Below are 10,456 nucleotides of genomic sequence, written 5' to 3' on the forward strand. Positions count from 1 at the left end.
TGCACTCGCCGTTCTTTAAAACTCGTACGAGTTACGTGAAAAACAACAACAAAAAAAACGAATAAAAACTACTAGTTACAGTAAGAGACTTCCGGTGGTCACAGCGGGATGCTTTTATTTTGAAAAACAGTTCGCGTAACGTCCGGTTCGAACTGCATGTTTTGACAGAAACCGTCGTGTTTGACAGCGTTTCGGAGTCACGACGCAGACTCGAGCCACATAGTTCCGCGTTTGGATGTGAAAATGGGGGCTTGTCTGGCTTTGTGCTCTTTAGCGAGCTGTGTAAGTACCTCTTCTTTTAAACCCTGTTTTGTCTTGACTTTTAAATAACCGCTTTTGTTCAGTGCGGCTGTTGTTACCGTTAAGTGTCAGTTGAGCTAACGGCTAACGTAAACCCCCCGTTTTACTACAGCTAATGAGAGAAGTTAAACTTATATTCTAGCTTCATTAGTCGTAGACACCTGCTATAAATTCACTTTAGGGAAGGTTGATTGGGAAGCTAGCTAGCATTATAAATAATGACTGAGGAAGTATTTGAACGTATTGTAGGCCAGCTGCACAACTTTAAAAACGCGTAACCTACGGTAGGAGAGTCATATTAAACTGATAATACAACTGATTTTTAATTCATTGCATGTAGACTATATAATTATTTTTACTTGTTTTGCCTAATTAGGTCAACACCTTCTTAGTCAATAGGACAAATGAGTTACTTCTGAATAAGGTGGAACTTTTCTTTGTGACAGCAAAGCCCAAAGAATAAGTAATTCCTTAGGTTGTATTAGATTTTTACACTATTTTTAGTATTTGATCCAAATGTATGGACACCCTCTTTGGCTGCACTGTTGAATCACCCTCATGTTTAATAATTTACCATTTGTTTTTTCTTCCATTACGATACACCCAGTTTATGATTTCACCTGTTTGAGCAACAGATTAAATGTGTTCGCTGTTGACTGATATCCAGGCCAAAGCTTTACTGTTTGTTTTTTTGTCTTTTTCCCCCCTTTTCCTCATCTCATCCCTCACAGGCGTCCTGTCTCTGTGGTTCGGCGCCGTGTCTTCTGTGCGGCTGCTGTCCCTCCTCGAATAACTCCACGGTCACCCGGCTGGTTTTCTCTTTCTTTCTCCTTCTGGGAACCATGGTGTCTGTCATCATGATCCTTCCTGGAATGGAAACCCAGCTCCGCAAAGTGAGGTTTTAATCCTATCATGTTAAAATACACAGAGACGAATTTTACTGTGTGGATTGGCTGAGTGAGATTGTTTAACAGCTAGAATTATGGGTGTTGACATTTCCATAATAAATCATCTGTTCATAATGTGCTGTACTCAGGAAATTACATGGCTCTTGACATTATAATCTATTGTAAACACTGCCTATACCGTCTTATATATTTTAAGACGTTTTATCTGATTTTTGTCTCTTTCTTAGATCCCGGGGTTTTGTAAAGGAGGATCTACCATAATTGGTGTTGAAAATCAGGTGAATTGCGAGATCATCGTGGGCTACAAGTCTGTGTATCGCATGTGTTTCGCCATGGCCTGCTTCTTTTTTTTGTTCTCCGTCATCATGATTCGTGTCCGTAACAGCAAAGACCCACGTGCAGCTTTTCAAAATGGGTAGGCCAAGCTTTTAATCCAGAGTTTCAGTGAAGGTGTCTATTTGTTAAAGGTGTGATTATTATATGTATATATATTTTTTTTCCTTTTCAGATTCTGGTTCTTTAAATTTCTTATCCTGGTTGGAATTACAGTGGGAGCTTTTTTCATCCCAGATGGAACATTTCACACTGGTACTAACATCTTTGTTGTTCATTTGTTTGTTTTTTTAAAGAAGTTTAAATAGAGTTTGGCAACCAGTGTCACAGAGCAGTGCTTTATATCAGAGAGCCTCAATCCCACGGGCCGCAGAGCGGTACCGGTCCGTAAGTTATTTGGTACCGGGCCGCACAGAAAGAATAATTAACTTACAGTATTTTCGTTTTATTTATTTTTGGAGTCTAGTAAACGATTTATTTTGAAAAATGACCGGATTCTCTCCACTAAATCTGTCTCTGACTCACTCTTGATGCGTGTCAAAACGCTTATTTAGGTCACGTGATGCGTTACCGCTAAAAACAAACCCACAAGCAGCAAAACGAGTAAAAAAACAAACGTCTCTGGAAGCCCTAGATGGGATTGTCTCGTTACTGAGAAACAGGCACAGGGCTCCCACTGATTCAGCGTTATGGTGAGTTGTATTCTTTTTGTACTTTATATTTGTGGTGGCTCTTATTTTAAAGGACATGTTTAAACACAGAGAACATCAGGGGGAGGAGAGTTATTCATGTTGATAATACAACACCAGGATGCAGCTAACAAAGCTGCAAAGACACGTTGGATTTACATTTATTGTTTTAAAAAATACCCCCGTTTTCATGCCGGTCGTATCATTTTATTTCATTGTATTTATCCACCACACCTTTAAAGGCCGGTCTGTGAAAATACTGTCTGATAATGACCCGTCTGTGAAGCTAAAAAGGTTTGAGACCGCTGGTTTATATGACTTAATGTTAAGTCTAAAACTTAAACAAAGAAACAGATTTATACTAATTTTTCTACTGTTTATTTTTCATTTTGTCGGTGGTTGAAATCAGCTTAGGAATAATACAGAGACGAGTTTTTGCCAAACACAAAAGTATACCTTATAAAATAAAATAAAAACCACAACTGGAAGTGTCCATGCTTAAGAAATATAGAAAAATAACGAACAGATGAGCTGAACACCTTACCACCAGTCAGATGTTTCTGTTTCATGTCATTTATCGTTATTTGTCTTCTCTGACTCCAGCTAAAGCTCGTTTCAGCAACAAGACAGAACTTAAATTATTAAAGCTTTAGGACTAACAACAACGCAGATGTCAGGAGAACACTTTTAATGTCTTTCATTGCAGGAAATGTCGATGCCTCTAAGTCTTATCGATGATATTGATCCATATTTTATGGTCTTGCAGCTAACAAACCGAAGAAAGCACGTGTCCTTGTCACTAAAGTTAAAAATGATTTTATGGTTGCATTAAAATAATGTTCCAATCTTTTCACAAATAACTTAAATGCACCATAAAAGCTGATTGACAAATAAATAAATGTGTTTAAGTGATATAAATAACGCTGGAGATCCACGGCGAACTGCGATGTGACATGTTGTCAATTTATCTATACTTTTAAAAACAAATAAAACTGTAGGTCTGTTTATCATGTAAGTATACATGTTTGTTTTACTTTCAAACAGTAATGGAAAACGTGTGTCTGCTTCCTTTTGCCTGGGACAGTGTGGTTTTACTTTGGAGTGGCGGGCTCCTTCATCTTCATTCTAATTCAGCTCATCCTCTTGATCGACTTCGCCCACTCCTGGAATAAGATCTGGGTCGAAAACGCTGAGGAAACTAACAACAAATGCTGGTTCGCAGGTAAAAAAAAAAAAAAAAAGTATTTGACAGGAGAAACTATCAAGTTGATGCCAATATTTAAAATTGCTGTGGTAGTTGTTTTACCTGTGGTCTGTGCTTGAGATACTAGGATATAGTACTTGTGGCGGCAAAAATGTGAGCAGTTGTTGTTTTTTAAAAAAAAAAAAAAAAAAAAAAAAAGGGCTTCTGTGTGGATCTTTTAGCAATAAGCAGCTGAATCAGGGACCTCACAGCTGAAGGACAATAACCTTCCAAAATGAAAAGAAGGTGGGCTGGATCCCACAAATAATTACCCCCACCAAGGAAGTTATTGTTTGGTTTGTCTATTTGTTAGCAAAGATCAGGTAAAAACTAATGAACAGATTTGGATGAAATCTTCAGGAAATGTTGGGTTCGTCACAAAACCAATGGATTAAATGTTGGTGCTGATCCAGTTTTTTTGGCGGAGGTTTGCGCTGTCTGAGTGCTTCTAGTTGTTTCTGCTTTTAATATGCAAACTGAAGCAGGTTGACGTCTCAACACTTACATCTTCATCAGAGTTCACCAAAGAAGTCTGTGAAAAAGCGATCAGACGTAATACTTCCACTGTGACGTGTGTGTGTTTGGGGGGGATTACAGTAAGAGTCACGTTGGTGAGATGATCAGGACGATTCTAAACAAACACAAAGCTGCTATTCAAATGGTGACACACATTCAAAATGAAAAGAGGAACTCGGAGGCAGGAAGCTGTTTATAGAACTGTGTTTGTTCTTAACTAAATATTAAAATCAGATGATTCAAATGATCATTTTGGCTCTGTCATTTTACTGCTGGTTCCTAAATGTGTCTGAGTTGGTTCTAATGAAGGCCCTGTACACAGCGTTCAGAAAAACTAACATTAGCTCAGCTTGTTTAGACTAATACAGTGATTGCTGGGTGGTTTTCCTAATGACTGTTGGCTACTTTTAAATTATAGTGCAAGTGCCGGTGTCAGCAGGTTTTGAGAGAAAATGTTCAATTTAGTTGTTTTAATTTGGTCAACATGTCGTTCTTTTTTAAACTGGGCTTTTCCCTGGTTCGATGGGTATTCTCTGTTACTCTCAGCAGCGGGTTTGTCTTATTCGCTTTACGTTTTGTTTGAATTTCAGGGCTGCTGTCTTTCACCGTCCTCCACTACGCGCTGGCTTTCACCGCTGTGGTGCTTTTCTACGTTTACTACACGCAGCCAGACGACTGCACGGAGCACAAAGCCTTCATCAGCCTCAACCTCATCTTCTGCATCATCATCTCTGTCGTCTCCATCTTACCAAAGATACAGGTGATGTCACAGAGGAGCAATGCAAGAGGCCTGTTTTTTTCTTTTCTTCTATTTATCTGTTTTTTTAAGAAAATTGTTTTATTTATGGTAACAATTTTATTATCACAAGATGGATTCCTTACAGGTACAGCTGAATTTGAAAGCTTTATGAAGTGTTTCCAGCCTGTTATTGTGGTCCGGTCTGTTGACTGTTTCGTCGTGTTGTTCGCAGGAAGTCCAGCCACACTCCGGTCTGCTCCAGGCCTCACTCATCTCCCTCTACACCATGTACGTCACCTGGTCCGCAATGACCAACAATCCAAGTGAGTGACCCGATGTCGTGTCGTATTTCTGTCAGCAGACTCGGCTGTGGTTAAGCTCACCGTTTCCTTTCAATGTATGCTCATGCTGTTAATCTGCTGCAGCTTTTTGATCATAAAAGGTGAGTTTAAACGCAGAAACAAAGACTCGATTTAGTTCCTTTTAGCACATCTATCTTGTGGCTTTTAGTTGGGTCTGATGGACAGTCTCGTGATGTTTCTTTAACCCATTTAGACTCGATTCAACTTTTATACCTCGCCTTTAAATTTGCTGTGTCATTTGCATCTTTGTTGCTTTTTCAGGCCTGATGCAAAACTCATATCATTATTCTCATGACGCACCAATAAAGGAAAAATACCAGCTCACATCAAAAGACAAAAATACGATCTTCTTTAAATAGGCTGGTTTTGGTGAATGTTGATGGTTCTGTTAATTTTTTTTTTTAAATACTCTTGTATTATTGTAACACTTCTTTTAAATCCCCCTTAGGGCTGAATGGGTTAAACTTATAGGCTTCCACTACCCAGTTACATAAAAACCTAATCGTACATCTCAGTGACACCTTGGCTACAGCTCTCCAAAATGTTATTTTATATCACCAAGTTTCTATGAAACACAGTCAACATCAATCATTTAAAGAAAACTGATAACATATTTATTTATTCACATTTATTTTTAAGGTTTCAAATAGTTTCAGTGTTTGTACTGGTGATTAAAAGAGAAACATTTGCACTTATGATTCCTATATCAGTATTTTAAAGGTGCTTTTGGTATCGTCTAGATCGGGCATGCAACCCCAGCTTGTTGAGTCTCGTCTCAAACGTCAGCGCCACCGAGCCGCCTGTCGACGGTAACTCTGGACACGTGCAGTGGTGGGACGCTCAGGGAATTGTTGGGTTGATCATCTTCCTCTTATGTACTCTCTACGCCAGGTAAAAAAAATCAGCTGTGCGAAAGCCACCGAAACGTGCTTCGTACGGTTTTGGTTTTCTTAACTCTCCTTTCCCTCTGTCTGCGTTTCAGTATCCGCTCGTCCAGCAACGCTCAGGTGAACAAGCTGATGCAGACAGAGGAAGGCAAGGGGTTCAGTGGCGAGGAAGTCGTGGGTGAAGACGGCATACGCAGAGCCGTCGACAACGAGGAGGAGAAAGTCACCTACAGCTACACCTTTTTCCACTTCCACCTGTTCCTGGCCTCCCTGTACATCATGATGACGCTCACCAACTGGTACCAGTGAGTATCTGTCACCAACACACGGTCGGACGTGCAGCATTCAAATGTGAGGGTGTTAGATTCACGGAAGAAAATTGTAAAATACTTAAAAAAAAACAGATGTAGGAAGGAGTTAGAGCTGACTGATGCCAGAAACTGTGGCTAAAAGTTTGTAGTTAGTTGTTGTTTCCCAGTATCCAGTTTTGCCACTAGAGGGCGCCTTACTTCGTCAAAATATTTGTTCAGTCTTAGAGCAGAGATTGAGGTTTGCTTGTTGTTTTCTTTAATAATATTCTTACTCACTGCTGTGTTTCCAGAACAATAAATGCATTTAAATGACTCCTCGATGAGCGTGGGCTGCCGTTGTGTTTACTGTCCCCTCTGTGTGTCCCTCAGACCTGACATCACCACGCAGGCCATGCAGAGCAGCATGCCAGCTGTGTGGGTGAAGATGAGCTCGAGCTGGCTGGGCCTCGGCCTCTACCTCTGGACCCTCGTAGCCCCTCTTATCTTCCCCGACAGGGATTTCAACTGAGCGGCTGATATCTCCGGGTTGACTCTGAATGTTTTTTTTGTTTGTTTGTGGTTTTTTTGGCATATTGGACAATTCAGACGATACTATCAAAGGATCTAGAAAGGATATTATGAAAAGTTTTTGTTTCCCTTTTTTTCCTAAATGTTCTTAGTTCTGTTTGTTGTTTTTACTGCTCATGCTGGTTTAATAATCGTCACAGAGGTGTGAAAGTTTACACTGATTACTTTAGCTCGACTGATGGCTTTAGCTGTAAAGTCTTTTATCTACCAGTGACTCACACTACCTTTTTTTTTCCTGTGGTGATATTGTTGGAGCTTCAGTATTTCTGTGCTGATTTTCCTCGTGAAGACTCAACAAGAAGGCAGTTTCTCAGTACCTCAGACGTTTAATTTACAGATTCTCTTTCTGATCAGGCCTCTCTGATTGGACAGGTCTGGAATATCCCTGATTAGCTGGACTCCTTCTACTGCAGAAGGAGGTGGGGGGGGGGCAACCAGGGGACCCCTGCTGAGGAGCCCCAGCTTGAGGTGAGTGTGAGAGCGAGATAAGACTAATAAGGCACACCCTGCAGATCATAACAGGGCTTCCCTGGCGCTGCTAAGCCGCCTGCACAGCCACGTCACGTCATCTCAAGACAGAGAGTCCTACAAGACCTCCCAGTCTAATCTCAGCTCTTCCTCGTCCGTTCTAATTTGAGACAGTTTATTCCTGGTGCTAAGCTTTTCCATGTCTGACCGGGCTCAGCCTTGGACAGCCACAGGCAACAATCTTTACTTTTACTCTTTTTTTTTTTTTTTTTTTTTTTTTTTTTTTTTACTGCAGCAGGGAGGGAGACTTGTTTTCAGTCAGTCGCTAACGTCCCACAAGTCAGAACACTCACTTTGCTGGACAGTACTCGTGTTTTCAAAAATGCCATGGTTTCCATAAGTTTGCCAAGTGATTTAGCAACAGAAAAGAGAACTTTTAAACTCGACAAACCAATATTAATGCATTTCAGAAGTGATTGAATCGCTGTTCGGTTGTGTTGACTTTTGTAGTGATTGGATGGTTGTAACGGTGGTACGGTACTTATGCATCGTCTGGTGATTACCTCTATTTCAATGTGTCTGGAAAAGAATATGATCAGTGTATTTTGCACATGTCAAAAACAGTTTTTGATATAATCCTTAAAACGTCAATTTTTTGCTTTGTTAAGAAGTTCTAAAGGCATTAACGTAAATCGGATACCCTGTTTCTGTGGCATCAGACGTGTATTGTGAATGAAGTTTTTCAAATTTTGATATGTTCAAATGTTTGTTTGTTTTTTTACCTTTTAATTGCTGTGCATTGGATCCCTCTGGGGTTTTATTTATGCTGAAATGCCATTGTGAGATCTTAACGTCACATTTCACAACACTATTAAGTGCCTTTATGTAGTCCTGCGTTTCAGAAGGAAAGTGTCACTCCAGGCTGATGTGCTTGTGATTTGCCTTATGTTGTGGTCATTGCATGCCATTAGGCATTGGTTTGGGAAGTTTAAAAAATCTATTTACTGCATTAACACTTAAATAATAACAATAAAGATAAAAACTTTCACCTGTGTTTTTATGAATCATTTATGTGTCCAACTATAAACTCTGAGTGTAAAAAAAAAAAAAAAGATATAAAAAGAACTAATGTCTATTTACCGAGCTGCATTTATAACTGGGAGGGCAATAAAAGTTGAAGTGACGTAAATAATTGCCCTGAAACAGGGCGCCACGGTGCAGACGGCGTGGTTGCACTTTCTGTTTTCTGTGCATCACCTTATAGAGTCGAGTCGTGACGCACTGGTGTGAGGAATTAAGGAGGGGCCCTCAGGCTCATCACATCATGTTCTGTTCCCTCAGCCAAGCCTCACGTACATGACTGAGGCTTCTAGGGGAAGTAGAAGAAGCAAAAAAAAAAAAAAAAACGTCACCCGTCAGGTTGATGTATTGATGTTTCTCCGTCCAGCAGCTGTGTACCATCAGTCACATCTCAAACATGCAGGTTTTCCCTTTGCTTAAACTCTTTGCTTAAAGTTCCTTTTTTTTGTGACACGTATCCGACAAGCTTAAACCAGACTTTCAGTTTCTGATCGATCTGACTTGTATTTGCACGTTTTTTTTTGTCCCCCCCGCCCCCTCTGAATTAGAGCAGTAAAAGTGCAAGCCGTCCGCCCTGCTGCTGTCGGTGCCTCTGCTGGGTTCTTTCCCTCTCGCCTCGCTGGCAGACGGAACACGTTGTTGGTTTTGGCTGCTGCAGCCGCTCCGTCCAGTTTGGCCCGCTGGTGGAAATGAGCGCTCGGGACACACCACCTCTTGTGGACTTGCACCCTCCCACGGCACCACCCTTCACTCTGTAACACTTCGGTCCTGATTTCATCATTCCTCTGAAAAAAACCAGACGCTCCCTAAACAACGTGTGAGCGAAACATGCGACTGGAAAGCAAAAACTTAATTAGGCTGTAAAAGAAACTGTAGTTTGGCATTTCTTTATCTGTTACCAATATTTAAAAAGAGTCCTTATTTTTTTTATTTTACCTTCATCTTGTGAGATGCACAAGATCACAACCATAGTTTAAAGTTTTGTGAAACTACCTAACCCATTATACATTACATATCCAATATTTAACTTTTTTTTATAAACTGACATGTTGTCCACTTATTTTCATCCTTTCCTGTTAGTGTTTTTTTATTGTTCTGCCTCTTTTACTCTGCTGCATTAATCTAACCTCCAAAATAGGTCTGTTCTGGCCTGTCTCCATGTCTCTAACTCGGTTAGTTTTACAGATTCTGACCTATGAGAGTCGTCCTCAACACGTCCTCAGAGAGATAAGACAACGATAAATAAGTTAGTTCTCGTTTTAGGTTCACCCACACGTGCAAAAAAAGGACTGTTTTCTCACTGGTTAGCTTTCATTCACGTTTTTCCTGTTCTAATCTGTCTGTGATTGGTTGATCTTCACACACATGTACTGAACCAACCTAAAGTTCTAACCTAAACCCATTCACTGAGGGCAAAACATCCCAATCAGACACAGAGACGGATTTATTTACACCCTTGAATGTAGCTTCCTGCTGTGGCACGTTGTATCTGCGCTTGAGTCAGTTAGCAATACACTAAAACAAGGAGACAGAACATGAAAAACAACCCAACTATTTTAGCCAAAATTGAAAAAAAAAAGATCATGAACTTGACAGTCGGTATGGAGCAATACAAAAAAACTGAGCTGAATTAAATGAAAGGCAGTGAAAAGTATTTGCGTGTGTGACCTGCAGATTAACGGTTGGGAACCTTCTTGACTCTCTGAGCACCAGCCTGATGGATGACTTCACTTCACGGACCAGACGCAGGGAGCAGGCGGCCTGTGGAGCCTTGTGAACTCGTCACCTAGCGCTCCTGGGCATTCGGAGTAAACTCACTACTACTGGATGGATGTCTTTATTTAAGGTCTCAGCAGGAGCTGACATGCCGCCTCTTGTTTTAATCTCGGGTAATCTCTGCCAGAGCTCTTGTAAACATCGTCTTTTATTGAGTCAAAGTGCCAGACGGAGCATCAATAATCCATAATAGTCCTCTTCTATTATTCTCATCTTAACTGTAACAACCTGAGAACAAATTAGCAGCGTGCCATAAATCTGCCTCTTCCCCCCCCCC

General features: G+C 40.6%; 1 protein-coding gene across 1 annotated transcript; it reads left to right on the forward strand.

Moving 5' to 3' along the window:
• Positions 1-154: 154 nt before the first annotated feature.
• On the forward strand, positions 155-8,371 carry serinc2l (serine incorporator 2, like). Its single transcript, XM_017433240.3, has 10 exons — positions 155-282; positions 1,032-1,193; positions 1,436-1,623; positions 1,717-1,796; positions 3,315-3,452; positions 4,580-4,749; positions 4,961-5,051; positions 5,831-5,981; positions 6,073-6,282; positions 6,658-8,371. Exons 1-10 carry the CDS (start codon positions 244-246, stop codon positions 6,794-6,796), a joined length of 1,368 nt encoding a protein of 455 aa, XP_017288729.1. The 5' UTR covers positions 155-243; the 3' UTR covers positions 6,797-8,371.
• The last annotated feature ends 2,085 nt before the right edge of the window (positions 8,372-10,456 follow it).

The sequence above is a fragment of the Kryptolebias marmoratus genome, linkage group LG16 (assembly GCF_001649575.2).
Source record: "Kryptolebias marmoratus isolate JLee-2015 linkage group LG16, ASM164957v2, whole genome shotgun sequence".
NCBI classification, from domain to species: Eukaryota; Metazoa; Chordata; class Actinopteri; order Cyprinodontiformes; family Rivulidae; genus Kryptolebias; species Kryptolebias marmoratus.